This window comes from Dama dama, chromosome 13 (assembly GCF_033118175.1).
Source record: "Dama dama isolate Ldn47 chromosome 13, ASM3311817v1, whole genome shotgun sequence".
Classification (NCBI taxonomy): Eukaryota; Metazoa; Chordata; class Mammalia; order Artiodactyla; family Cervidae; genus Dama; species Dama dama.
The window spans coordinates 32,644,484-32,662,927 of NC_083693.1; the positions used below are offsets into that span (position 1 = coordinate 32,644,484).

An 18,444-nucleotide genomic window follows, 5' to 3' on the forward strand; every position below is an offset into this window, starting at 1 on the left:
TGGAAAGAGACACATGTACCCCAATGTTCATCGCAGCACTGTTTATAATAGCCAGGACATGGAAGCAACCTAGATGTCCATCAGCAGATGAGTGGATAAGAAAGCTGTGGTACATATACACAATGGAATATTACTCAGCTATTAAAAAGAATACATTTGAATCAGTTCTAACGAGGTGGATGAAACTTGAACCTATTATACAGAGTGAAGTAAGCCAGAAAGAAAAGCACCAATACAGTATCCTAACGCATATATATGGAATTTAGAAAGATGGTAACGATAACCCTGTATGCGAGACAGCAAAAGAGACACAGATGTATAGAACAGTCTTTTGGACTCTGTGGGAGAGGGCGAGGGTGGGATGATATGGGAGAATGGCATTGAAACATGTAAATTATCATATGTGAAATGAATCGCCAGTCCAGGTTCGATGCATGAGACAGGGTGCTTGGGGCTGGTGCACTGGGATAACCCAGAGGGATGGGGTGGGGAGGGAGGTGGGAGGGGGGTTCAGGATGAGGAACACATGTACACCCATGGAGGATTCAAGTCAATGTATGGCAAAACCAATACAATATTGTAAAGTAAAATAAATAAATTAATTAAAAAAATAAAATTAAATTAACTGAGGAAGACTTTGTCAGACAAAACAGCTTTTCCTCAGTCCCCAAAGCTGTTCCTTGGTTTCCTGTGAAGTCTGAATACTATCTGCTGCACCTATCCTTTAAGGCTTTGCTCCCTTGCTCTTTCTAACAGTGAGCCTTCCTTGGATCTATTCCTTCCTCCATTTACAACTCCTACTCTTTCATGATCCACTTTTTCTTTTTTTTTTTTTGAACACATGATCCTCTTTTTAAAAAATATTAATGATTTGGCTGCACTGGCTCTTTGTTGCAGCATGGGGGATCTTCAATCTTCGTCTTCAATCTTACTTGTGGCATGTAGGATCTTTTTAGTGTCAGCATGCAAACTCTCAGTTGTGGTATGTGGGATCTAGTTTCCCGACCAGGAATCAAACCTGGGCCACCTGCACTGGGAGCTTGGAGTCTTAGTCGCTGGACCACCAGGGCAGTTCCCAAGATCGACTTTGACTCCACTTTTTCCCCTAAACCTCCACACTTCCACCATGAGCCAAACACTCCTCTCTTCAGTCAGTTATTCTCGGGGCATTCACCTCACAGTGTTCACAATGTCTTCTGGGTTCACATCCAGATGTTCTGCACATGTCATAAATGTGATGTGCCAGTTTTCTTGGCCCCCTTGGTCACTGGAAGCAAGGTGCCTTCTCAAAGAAAAGGAATCCATGTGCCCATGGGGCTCACTGCTGGGTTGCACCACAGTGAAAACGGACATTGACAGATGAGAGCCTGTTCTGAGAGGAGCAACGGGGTTGGTAAGGGATCTAAAAACAATACACAAAAACCACTGAAAAGGCTAAGAATGATAGGAAAGATAGTGCTCTAGGGATTCAGTTTTCTGCAAATTTGTGAAAACTTGTCACGTGGGACGAGGCATAGATGTGTTTTTTTCTGTTTCGGAAAGCAGAAATTGGAAGGAGGTTATATTTTGGCTCAAAAGGAAAAAAAGTACTGCAAATAACTCAGGTTGCTCAATCCAAGAAAGAGCTCTCAATGCAGTGAACTGTGCCCTTGCTGAAGGTGTTGAAGAGAGAGACTGGCCACCCAGCCTCTGAGATCCGCTTTGCTCTGACATCCTGTGAATTATTCTCCCTGTGACAGCCTGTCAGCACTGTAGGCTTCACATATCTGATGTGGAATCAGCTGTCCTGTCCAATTCCTCAAGTCTATCACTGATGCTGTTTTGTTTCTAGATTCCTGGGCGAGATTCAATGTCTTAGATTCCTTGCTCTGTTTAGGCCCCCATACCTTCACCTCCAGAATGTTTCTTGACATGCTGTTGATACTATATCTCCATGGATACCATGACAGCCCAAACTTGCCAAATCCCGTGTGGACAGAAGTCATTGGATTTTTTAATCTCTCTAGAGTTTAAGCCTGGTCTTCTCATTTTATAAGTAAGGAAAATGGGACACAGAAAAATGAAAGACTTGTCTAAGGTCACATGGTTACAAGTGGTGGTTCTAGGCTCCAAGACTCCTGGTGCCATGTTCTTCCATGCCCCATACCACAGCAGCTCTGGGAGTTCTCCTGATAATCACTTAGGCCATCATGTTACATCTCTGTAACTTAACTGGTTTGATAAACATTGGCCATGTCTTATCCATGGAATGGTCAGTTTATTAACACTGTGATGGTCTTTGGTCAAATCATACGTGTTAATCTAGATCTAGATATTACCCCCAATCTGGTAACTGTAACAGACTATTGAGTCTGCTTTGAGTTAAAAGGCACTGTTCTTTTCTGTGCTTCTCGTAGATGCTGCCAAAGTAAGATTGCAGAATTGTGCAATAGAGGAGACTTCTAGCCAGTTCAGGCTCTCTAGAGTCTGCAAATCCAGGTCATTTGGATTTGAAACATATCATTGTACTCCAATGAGTACAAAAATGACATATATCATGTTAACTGGCTAAGCCTTGAATACTCCCATAAAAGGTCCTGGACTCACGTTGGTTCTTCTGTTGCTATTCTGGTCTCTTCTAGTTCTTGAGCTTGTTTCAGCCAAGGTAATTTAGCTTCCACTGGACTTTTTTCTAAGGAAAAAGGAACATAAACAACAAGCTTAATTATTGTTAATCATTCAAGAGTTGGACATGTGATTGTTATTTACTGGAGATTTCATCAAATTTTTTTTCAAATGAACAGTGCATGAAGTGGCTTCTGGACGAAACCAAAAATTTCTGTCATGTATTTTTTTAATTACCACATTATCAGAATGCAACCAAACAATCCCATGACACAGTTGAATACATTCTCCAAGTTAGCATAAAAACACCTTTTATAAATCAGTACCAATCTCTGTTGTTTGCATATTAAAGCTCTGATTTCAACCAGATCAGTTTGCTTTCTTTTGCTAAACATTTTTTGCCCACTGAGTGAAGAAATTAATAGAGACAAGCAAATAACATAGAAGGCTTAGAAAATTGCGAGGAGAAAAGTCTGTATTATGGTTTACTCAAACTTTAAAATGTTGCAGTTGTTAAGAGAGATGATTACCAATTACAGTTGGCCTGCAGGAGCAAGCTGGTGCCCTTCTCTGTCCTTTGAAGCTTCCTAAGATGTGAAGAAACCATCTAATTATGAAGTGAGAGGGAAATAATTTTGGACTGCTTTGGAGAAATCACAGATGCCAAGAAAGTGGCTATAAAAGTACCACTGACTGCAGAAAAGGAGAAAAGACTTCCCTGAAGAAGTTATATAATCAGTATTTGTACCTTGCATGGAAACCAGAGATTTTTCCAGAAGACAGACATCATGAAAGAAATGAAGAATTAGTTGCTTATGAGGCTATTTGTATGAAGAATGCACCCAGAAATCATGAAGAAGAATCTTACCATCCTCTCTAATGGGCCAATAAGGACGATTCCTTGGCATTGACACTTGGGAGTAATTCTTTTTCCACTTCCAAAAGGAAATACTTGTCAGAAGGATTGGTAATACCTTACTAAAGTGCGTGTATGGAAAGACTCCTGTCTAGAGGGGAACACATACATACCTAAGAGGTGGTGCCAAGGTTTGCTCACCCATGGATGCTACCCATGTCTGCTAATTCATATGGAACAAATGGAACCACACAAAAATTTCTGAGTGCATCTATAAACCTAGACTGGAGATTAATTTATAAATCTAGACTTTCAGTCTAGAAAGTTTTCTTTGTTCATGGTAGACAATAGGATGTATGATGAAGAGGACACTGTTCCTTCCACTCTGGTGGAAGGCAGGTAGGAATTTTCCTATTCCTCTCTCTCTTCACCCTCCTCCTCCTTTTCTTCAAAGCAGGCACTGAATCACTAATTTTATGTCCACTTCTTTCTGGAATTATTTCTCATCTGATCTCCAGTAGCATATTGGGCACCTACTGACCTGGGGAGTTCATCTTTCAGTGTCCTATCTTTTGGCCTTTTCATACTGTTCAGGGGGTTCTCAAGGCAAGAATACTGAATTGGTTTGCCATTCGCTTCTCCAGTGGACCACGCTTTGTCAGAACTCTCCACCATCACCCATCCATCTTGGGTAGCCCTATACGGCATGGCTCATAGTTTCATTGAGTTGGACAAGGCTGTGGTCCATGTGTTATGTCCACTAAGAAATGTTAATATAAGCCTACACAGACAGGAGCCACTGTACCTATACAGTAAGTCTCCTACATATGACCCTTCAAGATGTGAACTTCCAAAGATGTGAATGTGCATCTGGTTTAGCAAGGAACCAGAACCTGTGCCATAAACATCAGGCATGAGTGACACTGCAGCCTGTCTTCCGTATCCAACTGCCAACAGTCCTTCAGCTCCACCATCTCCCACCCACTCCTTCCTCCAGTCAGTAACTCATCTTGCCTGTTCAATCGATGCCAGCCCATGTTCTGCACTACTGTACTTCTTAAGGTACTTACTGGAAGATTAAAAGTGTTTTCTTCATGCCAGTACCATACTGTCTTGATGACAGGATGGGATGGGGAAGGAGGTGGGAGGGTGCTTCAGGATGGGGAACACATGTACACCCGTGGCAGATTCATGTCAATGTATGGCAAAATCAATACAATATTGTAAAGTAATTAGCCTCCAATTAAAAAAAAAAGTGTTTCCTTTATTGTTTTTTTTTAATGTATTGTTTGTGTGAAAAGCATGATAAACCTATTACAGCACACTACTATATAACTAATTGTGTTAGTTGGGTACCCAGGCTAACTTTGTTGGACTTACAAACAAATTGGATTTATGAACCAGCTCTCAGAATGGAACTTGTTTGTATGTAGGGGACTTATTGCACTGAATCAACAAGATCTAAGTTTCTCTTCAAGATCAATTAATGACACAGGTTTAACTTCTTTATCTAGGTGGACAGGTCAATCTGTCAGTGAACAGTTTTTGTAAGAAAGTTAGTATGTTTAAATGCAAATGCTGCAGTATTAGTAAGAGAGCTGTAAAGCACCACCTGATTTCACTTTAAAATGCACCATAAATTTACCTTTTGGTTTATAACAGGGGATGGGAATGATACATTCTTCTTTGATGTGCAACTTCAGTTGTGGGTTACAGCCACCAACGTGCTGTCCACGGTGGTTGATGCACAGCACAACTCGATAACGTAACCCTCGGCCACAAGTCACTGTGCACTTCAGAGATAAAAAGAGAAGTCAATGAAATTCTTCTACATGAATATTAAACACAAAAGATCATCAGATAAATATTACATAAGAAAAGGGATGGAGGCTAATTTCCCATGATTCTTGTGCTTCAGGGTAATCTTCCCTTGCAAGATTACTTCCAATTCTCACTTTGAAAAGTATTTCAGGTGAGGTCACAGCACAAGAAATATTGAAATGCCCTAAAATCTTTCTATACAAATATGAAAGAATAGGTTTTTCTCAAACTTGATTAAAAATTCACACAACATCATCCAAAACAATCTGTGAAGACAAAAGAAACCTTTTGAAACAATTGATTAAAAAGATATCAAATTTTGCAGAACCATGCTACAGGATTACCTTTCTATTCTGTGTATAGAAACTTATCTTGCAAAAATATCATATGAAAAGGCCCTCTAAGACTATTCAGCCAAAAATGTAGGAAAAAATACTATAGGTGTAATAAGGCAGTTAAAATGAATGAAAACATTATGTTATTTTCTCTAAATTTTGTGAATTTTGTGTTGTCAGCATTTCTTTTCTTGAATAATTTATTTATGATTTAGAAGGTACTGTTGCCTATGAATGGAATTTTTTCAAGTCATGAATATCCAGGATATCTTTGCAGTTTATGTACATTATGTTGGTAAGTATATATGTATGTATGCATGTTTTTTTTTTAAATCAAGACTAGTTTTTAGGACTACTTAAGGTTTACAGAAAAATTGAGCAGTGATTATAATGCAATAAAAATAAAATAATTTTAAAAAAGAAAAACTGACCAGTTAGTATAAGAGTTCCCATATGCCCCCTCTTCCTTACACACAGTATCCCCCAATATTAATATCTTGCATTAGTGTGGTACCTTTGTTACAACTGATAAACCAATACTGATATATTATTCTTAACTCAAGTCCAGAGTCACATTAGGGTTGTCAACTTTAAAATACTTGTAATTTCTTACAATTTCATTATTCTAAATATTTATTTAGATACTCAATATTTGTGTTTTGTATTCTTTTTTCTTAAAAAGTCACCTCCTTGGTAGAGGAGGGATAGACTGGAAGCTTGAGATTAGCATATGTAAACTGTTGCATATAGAATGGATAAACAAGGTCCTACTGTATAGCACAGGGAACTATATTCAATGTCCTGTGATAAATCATACTGGAAAAGAATATGAGAAAAGAATGTATAAATATGTATAACTTGATCACTTTTTTGTGCAGCAGAAATTAACACAACACTGTAAATCAACTATACTTGAACAAAATAAAAATTTTAAAGAGTCACCTCCATATTGTTTAAACTTCAGGTCCCATCAATCCTGGATCCACCCCTGGAAGAAGTCAAGAAGCCTTGGGCACATGCCACAGAACAGACAGTGTTCTGCAGATGTGATCTCACTAAGGGGTTCTGATACACTGGCAGGTCAACTGCTTCATTCCTATTTAACAGATGAGCCAATCAACAACCCGCCAACTAAGGACCTTCCTCAAAGTAGTTCCTAAGAGGCCAAGTGGAATTCCATCCCAGAGCCTCCTGCTGTCAAAATAATGACTTCACCACTGCTTCATAAAGCTTGAAGATTCTTTCCTAAGTCCATAGATGTTTCTTAAAATGTCAGAGAAGAGTTTCAGAGGATATGGAGGCCTTTTGCAGCATAGACCCATCTTCAAGAAATTCCTAAAAAGATGGGAATACCAGACCACCTTACCTGCCTCCTAAGAAACCTGTATGTAGGTCAAAAAGCAACAGTTAGAACCAGACATGGAACAATGGACTGGTTCAAAATTGGGAAAGGAGTACGTCAAGTTGTATATTGTCACCCTGCTTCCTTAACTTTTATGCAGAGTACATAATTTCAAATGCTGGGGCTGGATGAATTACAAGCTGGAATCAAGATTGCCAGGAGAAATATCAACAACGTCAGACACACAGATGATACCACCTCAATGACATAAAGTGAGGAGGAACTAAAAAGCCTCTTGACAAGGATGAAAAAGGAGAGTGAAGAAGTTGGCTTGAAACTCAACATTCAAAAAACTAAGATCATGGCATCCAGTCCCATCACTTCGTGGCAAATAGAAGGGAAAAAGTGGGAGTAGTGAGGAATTTTATTTTCTTGGGCTCCAAAATCACCAAGGATGGTGACTGCAGCCATGAAATTAAAAGATGCTTGCTCCTTGGAAGGAAAGCTTTAACAAATCTAGATGTTGTATTAGAAAGCAGAAACACTACTTTGCTGACAAAGGTCCATCTAATCAAAGCTATGGTTTTTCTAGTAGTCATGGATGGATGTGAGAGTTAGGCTGAGCACCAAAGAACTGACGCTTTTGAACAGTGGTGCTAAAGAAGACTCCTGAGAGTCCCCTGGACAGCAAGGATATCAAGCCAAGTCAATCCTAAAGGAAATCAACCCTGAATATTCATTGGAAGGACTGATGCTGAAGCTGAAGCTCTTGGCCACCTGAGTAAAAGAACTGATTCATTGGAAAAGACTCTGATGCTGGGAAAGACTGAAGGCAAGATAAGGGGACAATAGAGGATGAAACGGTTAGATGGCATCACCAACTCAATGGACCTGAGTCTGAGTAAACACCAGGAGATAGTGAAGGACAGGGGAGCCTGGGATGCGGCAGTGCCCAGGGCCCCAAAGAGTCAGACACGACTTAGTGACTGAACAACGATGTCTCAGTGGCTTCCAAATAGGCTGCCTGCCTCTGGGTTTTCCCAGCATCAGTCTATCTTACCTCATTTACTTAAAATATAACACATTTACTCTCTTCAACAAAAAGAGTGAAGCTTCATAGTAACCACCAGATCAAGAATACACTTCTAGGGACTCCCTTGGTGGTCCAGTGGCTAGAACTCAGCCTTACCAATGCAGGAGGCCTAATTTCAATCCCTGGTCAGGGAACAAGATCCCATATGCCACAATTAAAGATTCCTCATGACACAACTAAAAAGAGCCCTCATGCCACAGGAAAGATCGAAGATCCCACATGCCTCAAGTAAGATCTGGTGTAGCCAAATAAAATAAATAAATATTTTAAAAAAGAACACACTTCCAGTGTCAGTTTTAGCATCTCTGTCTTAATCTTCCAATTCTTAATAACATGAATTCTCTCTTTTATCCAGATGAATTAGGGCCTTTTCAACCTCCAGTCATTCTGTGTCATTTCTGCTTTACTCCACCATCCTGGCTTAGCCATACCCCACAGTGATGCCTTCTCTAGGCTCCTGCATGGTTTAAGTCTGCAAATCTGAAACATGGGTTCAGCAATATAAGGGCAACAAAGACTTTCCAAATAACTCTGTTTCAATCCCTGTTCCTTTCAGATATACCATGGTTCTCAATCGTTCTTACCTGCTCTGATGCCTCCAACATTCTGCCTCACATCATCCTTCAACTGTCTTCTCAGCTCTTCAGGAGTAGGAACTATGTTCACATACAACTTCTGCATCCGCCATGTTGCCCAGTACAGTATTGGCCACAGAGCAAATAATCATTAAAGTCTGAGACTGAATTAAAAGTGGCATATTCTCAAATCTTACCTGAGACCACTCCATGGCGATCCACTTGGGACAGTCAAACAGATTGCAGGTTTGCATCACCTTGGGCTTGGGCGCGTACATGCACTTCCATTCTTCCACCTGAAGTATTGCTCCGTGCATGGACTCCTCCACACACACAAAGGTCCGCCTCTGAATCCCGCCTCCACAGGACACTGAACATGCAGTCCAAGGGTTATGTTCCCAGCTCAAAAGCAAACAAGTGAAAACACATTATTCATTTGTTTCTTGCTTCAAGTTTGCAAAGTTGATTGCAACAAGTACACTCATAAGACTTTAATCTTAACTACTACACACACTGTGCTGTCTTAACTCCTTGGTCCTGAAGGTTATTGTCAGATGGGAGTAACACACCTGCCCCAGTATATTATAACAACAGGTTCATTGTGTGAAAGCATCTTCAATCTGACTCTAAAGTATAAAACATCAATGGACAGTATTACCAGGGAATCATACAAAGTCAGTCAGAAAGAACCATCCTAACATGTCTAGGTACAAAAGGGAATGCAAATATCTAACCAACTGGAATGTGTTAGCTCCCTCTGTAACGTGCTGTGCTTAATCACTCAGTCGTGTCTGACTCTTTTCGACCCCATGAACTGTAGCCTGTCAGGCTCCTCTGTCCATGGGGATTCTCCAGGCAAGAATACTGGAGTGGGTTGCCATGCCCTCCTCCAGGGGACCTTCCCAACCCAGGATCAAACTCAGGTCTCCCACATTGCAGGCAGATTCTTTACTGACTTAGCCACCAGGGAAATTCCCCTCTATAATACCTAGGTATAAATGCATACTTGACATCTCCAGTGACAGAAAATATTACCTTTGAGGCAGCCTATTCCATATAATTCTTAGAAAAATCTTACGTAATTAAAGTCTTTGTTCCCTTAGCTCTCTGTAAAGGGTCTAGTCTCATACATTTAAGACTACTGCTACAGATACTATGGGCTTCCCCAGTGGCTCAGACAGTAAAGAGTCTGCATGCAGTGTGGGAGACCCAGGTTCCATCCCTGGGTCGGGAAGATCCCCTGGAGAAGGAAATAGCAACACACTTCAGTATTCTTGCCTGGAAAATCCCATGGACTGAGGAGACTGATAGGCTACAGTCGATGGGGTCGCAAAGAGTTGGACACGACTGAGCAACTCCACTTTCACCTTTCACAGATACTAAAGCTCCTTGCAAACTGCCTAGAGCATATTACAGAAAGGAAAAGGAAACACGTAACTCACCGAGGGAGAGGCTGGAAGTGGTCGTAGGGCATGATCTCTTTAAATCCATCACTAGAAATGAAGTCGTGAGAATATAATTACTACTCAATACATTTACTCATTTGACTAGTACAGATGTCATATGACAGAAGACAGAGCTCTTTCAAATTATATTGACACTTAATATGCCAACTGTTCTGAACCATTTCCCCCCAAATTTCCTTTCCACTTGCACACTTTTGCTATCATCTCCTTAATTTTTAGGGACATCTTTGATATACAACTTACCTAATTCTATATGAAAATGAAGAAAATGAAGCTAGCAGTATATACTCATTAAAGTAGTATATGTTCATCATCTCTTAATTTCGATAAATCTATTTATTCCCTTTTATCCTCTTAAATTATTGTGATAAAATAAATTCATGATATTAACATACTGTCTTATTAGCAGGATCTTTAGAAAACCACTTAACAGAATCTGTCTTTTGAAAAGGCCTCTATTCGTGATTGTGTACACCTGGGATTACAGGAAATGCACAGCTTCGAGATAGGAAATGAAATCCACTGAGAACACTTCCCTTTCCACTTGCACACTGCCTCAGCCAGCTGGCAGAGAGCTGGGGGATTCTGGGACTTGATAGTGTGCTGTTATTTTAGGATCCTGTAGCAAAGCCAAGAAACTTCCCCAATCCAACTTCCCCAATCCAGAAGTTGAATTGCCAACTTCTGGCAATCCAAGTCACCAGGTACTAAATTATGCAGCAGGATGGTTTATGCATAGCTTTTCTGCTCTGGCAGTCAAACTCTCCACTTCCTGCACTATGCATTATTTATGCTGAGTTTAAGGTGAACACTTCAAAAGTCGAAATGTGGTCATCGGTAACCCCGTTTAAAAAGCTAAAATGGTGAATTATCGATATTCACAGCTGGTAGGTGGACTAGATGTACTTGAATGAAGAGACCTTTAATGCTGTATACACAAGACATGGTCAGAGAGGTTCATGACGAAAAGTGAAAGGTCACAGCACATGGACACAGAGCCCACAAGTGCGAACCAGATGTGTGAGCAGATGAGCCTAATGCCTCCTGACCAGGTTAGAAATGGGTTCACAGGTACCTGCCACCAGGGTACATTCAAGGTCATGCAATGGAACTGTGTTGCTTGATAAGGATGGATCAGTCACAGCTGCCATTGATTTCTTTTTTTAAATGTTTAATTGGAGAATAATTGCTTTACAAAATTGTGATGGTTTCTGCTATCCATCAACATGAATCAGCCTGTGTCATATAGGCTCCCTGTGTCATATGGCAAATTCCCACCAGCTGTCTGTTTTACATATGGTAATATAGGTTTTCATGTCACTCTCTCAACTCATCCCACCCTCTCCTTTCCTCATTGCGTCTACAAGCCTGTTCTCTGTGTCTGTGTCCCCATTGTTGCCTGGCAAATAGGCTCATCAGTACCATCCTTCTAGATTTCATATATATGTGTCAATATATGATATCTGTCTTTCTCCTTCTGACTTACTTCAGTCTGTATAACAGCTCCAGGTTCATACACCTCATTAGAATAAACTCAACTGCATTACTTTTAATAGCAGAGTAATATTCCATTGTATACATGTACCAAAGTGCAGTGATACAAACCTTGATGGACAAGGATCCATGCTGCATTCCTTCAGTTTGGGTTTTGGTTTCACATTTTCAGGGTAGTAATGGCAATAATGGTCAGGAACCACCCTCTTCAAGCGGATATCCACACATTCAGCAGAATTGAGCTGATACCCTAAAGCGGCAGAAGAGAAGTGTCTGAGTATTGCATCCATTTCGGATTTCCTTGGCAATGTTATCGCTTGCCACACATTTTTTTCTTTCTTCTTTAAGAAACTCAACTCAGTGGTTCTCAACCCTGGTTGTATAACAAACAGAACCATGTGGGAGCCTTTAACACACACCAGCACCCAGGTCCCCTTCTGGTCCAATGAAATCAGAAGCATTATAGTCAAGAAATCAGCATTCCCACAGGTTAAAGTGGGAGGAGTGGGTCCTATCTGTTCCCATGGTCACATTGCAACTGAAGAAATATGGCCGTTCCTTTATTCCCAGGCCACCTAGAAGGTAGAAGCAGCAGATGCTCACTGCTTAATCAGAAGAGGGTGTAAGGCGCTTTAGCAAAAGCACTAATAGAGAGCTAGCAATTGGACTGAGTGCTGCTTCCAGTTTCCCAAACTCCTTTAGGTTTATAGCTACTGTGGGGGAGCGAGTAAGATCATGAGTGTCAAAGCTTTGTTAACAATGTAAACCTATAAACAAAGCCTGGGTGATAAGGTACAGTAGCAGCAGCAAAGTTATGACCAACCTAGACAGCATATTAAAAAGCAAAGACATTACTTTGCCAACAAAAGTCTGTCTAGTCAAAGCTATTGTTTTTCCAGTAGTCATGTATGGATGTGAGAGTTGGACTATAAAGAAAGCTAAGCACCAAAGAATTGATGCTTTTGAACTGTGGTGTTGGAGAAGACCCTTGAGAGTCAGAAAGGAGACAGAAAGGACATCCAACCAGTCAATCCTAAAGGAAATAAGTCCTGAATACTCATTGGAAGGACTGATGCTGATGCTGAAACTCCAATATTTTGGCCACCTTATGCAAAGAACTGACTCATTTGAAAAGACCCTAATGCTGGGAAAGATTGAAGACAGGAGGAGAAGGGGACGACAGAGGATGAGATGGTTGGATGGCATCACTGACTCAATGGACATGAGTCTGAGTAAACTCTGGGAGTTGGTGATGGACAGGGAGGCCTGGCGTGCTGCAGTCCATGGAATTACAAACAAAGAGCCGCACACGACTGAGTGATTGAACTGAAGTGAACCGAACTGAGCAGCAAAAAAAAAAAAAAAAAAAAAACACTTTTTAAAAAAGACTCTCAGGTTCCTCTAAGATGACTGAAATGTTTGACCAAGATTGAGAATGACTATTTGTGTTATAACTTGCATTATAACTGATTTGTGTTATACTTAGCACTTACTTTTTAAGATTTCTGTTTTGATATGGACCATTTTATTTTTAAAGTCTTTATTGAATTTGCTACAGTACTGTTTCTGTTTTATGTTTTGGTTTTTTTCTTTTTCTTCTTGGTCACAAGGCATGTGGGATCTTAATTCCCCAACCAGGGATCAAACCTGCAACTCCTGCATTGGAAGGCGAAGTCCTAACCACTGGACCACCAGGGAAGTCCCTGTTTTTAGCACTTATGATTAGAATGTTACTATAGACTCCTTTGAAAATTTTTGGAGCTCATGTACAGAAGGTGATTCAGTGTCATATCTCTTTACTGTTGTCATGGCACTATGCAAGGCTCTTGTTTCCTTATATTTCCCCTTCTTCCATTACAATCCCCCAGAGACATCTATTTATTGTTAATGTGTTAAATATACATCCGTCTTTTGTAATGTTGTTTCATGTGTATCTGCTTTGACTAAATAAATAATACTGTGTCTTAAATCGTCTTCTGTTTTCTACTTTTCTCACTCAATGTTACATTTCTGAGAAGTACCCTTGTACTGAGCTGTTGTTGCGCTCTTCTGTATAATAAATATTCCATTGCTAGTACACTTTACTCATTTCCTGCCCTGGGGTACCTAGGTTACCTCTGACAACAATGAACTTTCTAACTGGGGAAATAGCATTTTCTATACAGGGGAACAAAACCCTCCTATCTACATCTCCCCCTGCCTCATAAGCCTTCAAAGAAGAAGGAATGAAGACTTATTCCTGATTCTATTCAATTAGTTTGTACAGTCTCGGAGGAAAGTGAACATTCCATATGGATGAGGGCTGTAAATTCAAACAAACAACTCACAAAATGATGCTTCTATTTCCTGAAAGATCTGATTCCAAGCTTCCTGTCACTATATAAGTGTCATGTTAAGTTTTTAAAAAAGGTAATTTTTCAAAACCAGAATGAGCTCTTCAGAAGAAAAAAAAAAAAAGATCAAAATTAAGTTCTCAGCCTTAATCAACTGGTATAAAGTTCCAAAAATACACTTAAAGGCCCAATGGCTGAGAGCAATCTGATTTTACAAAACACTAGACAGCTTCCTACAAGTTGTGGCTTAAATGTAAGCTGAGTGTAGAAGGACAGACTGGTATGCATTATAAAAAGCAAGGTCAAAAACCACAGGAACGAAAATCCAAATGGAGTCGATAAAATATGACTTGGGCACCAATATCTGCCAGAAAGTCTGCAGCATCAGACAGCAATGCCAGTCCGGGTACTTTCCCTGAGCTAACCCCACGTGTCCCACACAGATGACTGCAGACAAGACCGGGAAAGTCCACCCAAGTACTTGGAGACCAGCATACTAGTCTTCCTCATTATCCCAAACTCTGAAATGCATTTTACATAAATCATATAGATTCGATTACTAATATAATTAGATTTTGGTAATGCTTTCCTTGTGGGTTTTATGTGTGTGTATTTTCCCCAAAATAATAACAGAATGAAATGATAGCTCCTCGAGTCAAAGAAAAATTTCTTTGTTCTAAATGGAAACATATTTCTAAAAGGAGACAAAGAGCATACAGGTGTTTATAATTTGGGGAGAGAGATAATTAATTTTCCTCCTTAATTTTGTCACAGTACACAGATAACTAAAAGAGAAAGAAATAAGACAGACTGCTTTCCTACATTAAGAACAAATGTACTGAAATTCTGCTGGTGTACAGAAAATGGCAGGATGTTGGGGGAACCTCCAAAAGGAGCCTAACATGTTCCTTCTGTCCTCACAGGCAACGCCATCTTTGGTGACAGACTCACAGCCAGGCGATTCCTTTGAAGATTGGAATCCCGACCAGCAGGGCTGATTGTGGCTTTCCTTGGGCATCCAGATATGAGAAAACCTATTCTCCTCCCAAGAACTGAGCCAAGTGAACTAAGCTGAGTCCCACTGTACATGTCCCTCCCAGAATGGAAAGCGTCTCTTTTAACTTCGGTGTCCAAATGAAAACACATATTTAACTATGTGTGAAAGCTAGAAAATAAATTAAAACTAAAGAGACATTTGTTGTTTTTCTCATGGATAACTAGAATCAAAAAGAATTCTTCAGGATTAGAATTTTAAAAGACATAGAATTTGAAAGCCTCCCTATCTCTTTGCTCTTATTTTGGGGTCCATGAGAGACATGCAAACATGTTTCCAGTTCTTTGCTCAAAGGAAAGGGTGTTCTCTAAATCCAGTTTTCACCTGTTTTCAAGAATAAGGCAGATGCATGTTCATTAACCCCACTGTGCCCCAGGCCGTGGAATAAGATGCTGCGTGGTTACACGTCTCTAATTAGCACACTAACTTTAAAGTCAGCTTCAAAAACACAAACATGTCATTTTTAACTCTGAGCTCTAAATATTTAGGAACGAAGTATGTGCCTCACCTCCTCCACACGTCACAGTGCAGGGAAAGAAGTCAGTTTGTCTCCACTGATGGCTGATCGGCTGGTAGAAGAAGAACTGGACCACGCTGTCCTTAGTCACAGTGTACCTGGTCTGGACAGAAAGAACTGTGATAACATGTCTGCATGCAATGAAACAGCACCTTCCACATCTTTCAACATGAGGTGAATACAAGTCACCTAGGGGGACAAACGCGTCTATTACAACACACTCTCGAACATGAAGATTCCCAGAATGTTAAGATGTGATAGCATTTCAATTAAATTTGTCATAAACGGGATTTCAGAAGATCTTCAACCATTCTCCCTGGAGTCATTTTTCCAGGTAACGCCATGCTTGTGAATGAGTTCACAAAAATGTAGGCGGACTTTAAAAAAAAAAAAAACTTTATTGGCAAATAGTTGCTTTTCAATGCTGTTAGTTTCTACTGTACAGCAAAGTGAATCAGCCATTTGTATACATACATCCCCTGTTTTGGATTTCTTTCCCATTTAGGTCATCACAGAGCATTGAGTAGAGTTCCCTGTGCTGTATAGTAAGTTCCTATTAGTTATCTATTTTATACATAGTAGTGTATATATTGAAGAAGGAAATGGCAACCCACTCCAGTGTTCTTGCCTGGAGAATCCCAGGGACGGGGGAGCCTGGTGGACTGCCGTCTATGGGGTCGCACAGAGTCGGACACGACTGAAGCAACTTAGCAGCAGCAGTAGTGTATATATGTCAATCCCAGTCTTCCAATTTATCCCACCCCTTCTTCCCTGCTTGGTATCTATAAGTTTGTTCTCTATGTCCTTGTATTCCTTCTTTGCAAATAAATTCATCTGTATCAATTTTTTCAGAGTTTTTAGTTTGCTTAACATTTTTTTCTTCCTGATACCTATGATTTTAATTTCTATGAGAACAGGAACTGAGATGTAATCTGGGTTTGCTTACAACATGGCACATAATTAGGAATCTTACATTTTTAATAACAACATCCCTAAGCATCTTTTAGCAGATCCTTCTGAAAGTACAATTACAGAAACTCAAAATGTACACAAATCCACAGTGTTTGCATATGAGCCCTGCTGCACCTAGTTAACAGAGAGAAGGTACACCGCTGAGTGTGAGAGGGCAGTTACGGACAGAGATAAGTTTACTTTCAGGTTATTTTATTTCAGCAAGTCCTCTCCCCTCTTTCTTTTCTTCTCTACTGATTGAACAAATGAGTGAATTGAGGGAAAGTCCCAGAATGTAACACAAAGAGAAAAATAGAGGGAAAACAAAGATTAAGCTTGTGGGGAACAGCAGTATCCCAGCAGAAATGCCAGTATTACATGGAGTTAAAGAGAAAGAAAAGAGGGACTTCCCTGGTGATCTAATGGTTAAGACTCTGTGCTTCCACTGCACAGAGGGGTGCAGGTTTGATCCCAGGTCAGGGAACTAAGATCCCATGAGCTGTGCAATGTGGGAAAGACAGAAGTACTCATTCTAAAAATATTCATAAAAGTTCTGAGCAGACATCATAAAAAAATGCAACATCATGGACAAAGAGAAATTCTAAAAGTTATCAGAAAAAAGATGATTCCCTACAAAGGAGTGAGAATCAGAATGGCATCAGATTTCTCATAGGCAATAATGGATACAAGAAAACGAACACCTTTAAGATGATGAGGGACAACAGTTTTTAATATAGAATTCTACAACCAAATTATTCACTATCAATCAATGATCACTTGTCAACTTACAAACAATCTAAGATCAAATTAGCAATCAGTAATCAGTGGCAAAAAATTTTTCTCAGAGACAAAATGACAGAAACAGGACCATTCAAAGACTAGAAAAATAAACTACTTAAGGGAATACTGAAAAAGAACCAATATAAATGCACGAGAAAGTAATGAGATGCAAGAAGCAGTAATGATGAAATGATCAGTAAAGCTTATTAGTAAATATAAATAAGAATTGACTGAAAAAGAAAAGTTTGATGTACTAACTTACAAAACAATTAAAAAATTGTAAAATTATCAAATGAAAAACTCCAGACAGGAGATGTGTATGGAAGAAGGGAGAGTTACAGGGATGGGATGAGGTTACAGAGGCAGAAAGCACTTCTAAGGAGTCTAAGAAGTTTAGAGTTTTTTAGATTCACGAAGCACTATGAAGCTTAAGCAGAAGAAAGTTACTAATTACATCATAGTCAAATTGATGAAAAAACAGGAGAAAATGGTTGAAAACAGACAAATAAGACACATTACCCTCTAAGGGACAAAAATAAGTCTGACAGCTGACATCTCAACAGAATAAATGGAAGCCAGAAGACAGTGGAGGGATATCTTCAAGAAAGAGTTTCACAATGACAAAGAGGTCAAGTCACTACAAGAGCTAATGATTCTAAAAGTTAGTGTACCTAACCACCAAGCTTCAAAATATGTAATTCACAAGTTGACAAGAATAGAAAAAATATAGACACCTCCACAGTCATAGTGATAGTTTTATCAGGTCTCTTGTGGTAACAGAATAAGGAGATAAAATTCAGTAAGGCTATAATTTTGAATAAAACCATTAATAAACATGACCTAATTGATATATGTAGAACACTGTGCCCAACAACAGAAGACTACATATCATACTCCTCCAAAATTTGCCACAAATTGTTTTCAAAAATTTCAAAACATTGAAATGATATAATGTTCTCTGAATACAGTAGAATTAAGGTATAAAATGATGTGATTTCTTGAAAATTCTGACATACTTGGACACTACACTTGGAAATATACTGTAAGTCAAATAATATATCACTATGAAAATTATAATACAATTTAACTGAATGATGAAGGAAAAGATTTCATATTAAGCATTGTGGAATGAAATTTAAGGCATGCTTTGAAAGAAATTTATGGAGTTAAAATTGTATGTAACGGAAAAATTGGATGAAAAATCACTGATCTAACCATCCATT

The 18,444-nt window shown here is 39.4% G+C and overlaps 1 protein-coding gene across 1 annotated transcript in view; it reads right to left on the reverse strand.

Annotated features, from left to right (window-relative positions):
- Nucleotides 1-18,444, reverse strand: part of ADAMTSL3 (ADAMTS like 3) — a 371,458-nt gene that overhangs the window by 139,019 nt on the left and 213,995 nt on the right. Inside the window, exons 9-14 of the mRNA XM_061158827.1 lie at nt 15,482-15,593; nt 11,698-11,836; nt 10,069-10,119; nt 8,824-9,028; nt 5,106-5,253; nt 2,587-2,671 (exon numbers count right to left, since the gene is read on the reverse strand). Coding sequence (XP_061014810.1) covers nt 2,587-2,671; nt 5,106-5,253; nt 8,824-9,028; nt 10,069-10,119; nt 11,698-11,836; nt 15,482-15,593 — 740 coding nt within the window. The remainder of the gene's footprint in view (nt 1-2,586; nt 2,672-5,105; nt 5,254-8,823; nt 9,029-10,068; nt 10,120-11,697; nt 11,837-15,481; nt 15,594-18,444) is intronic.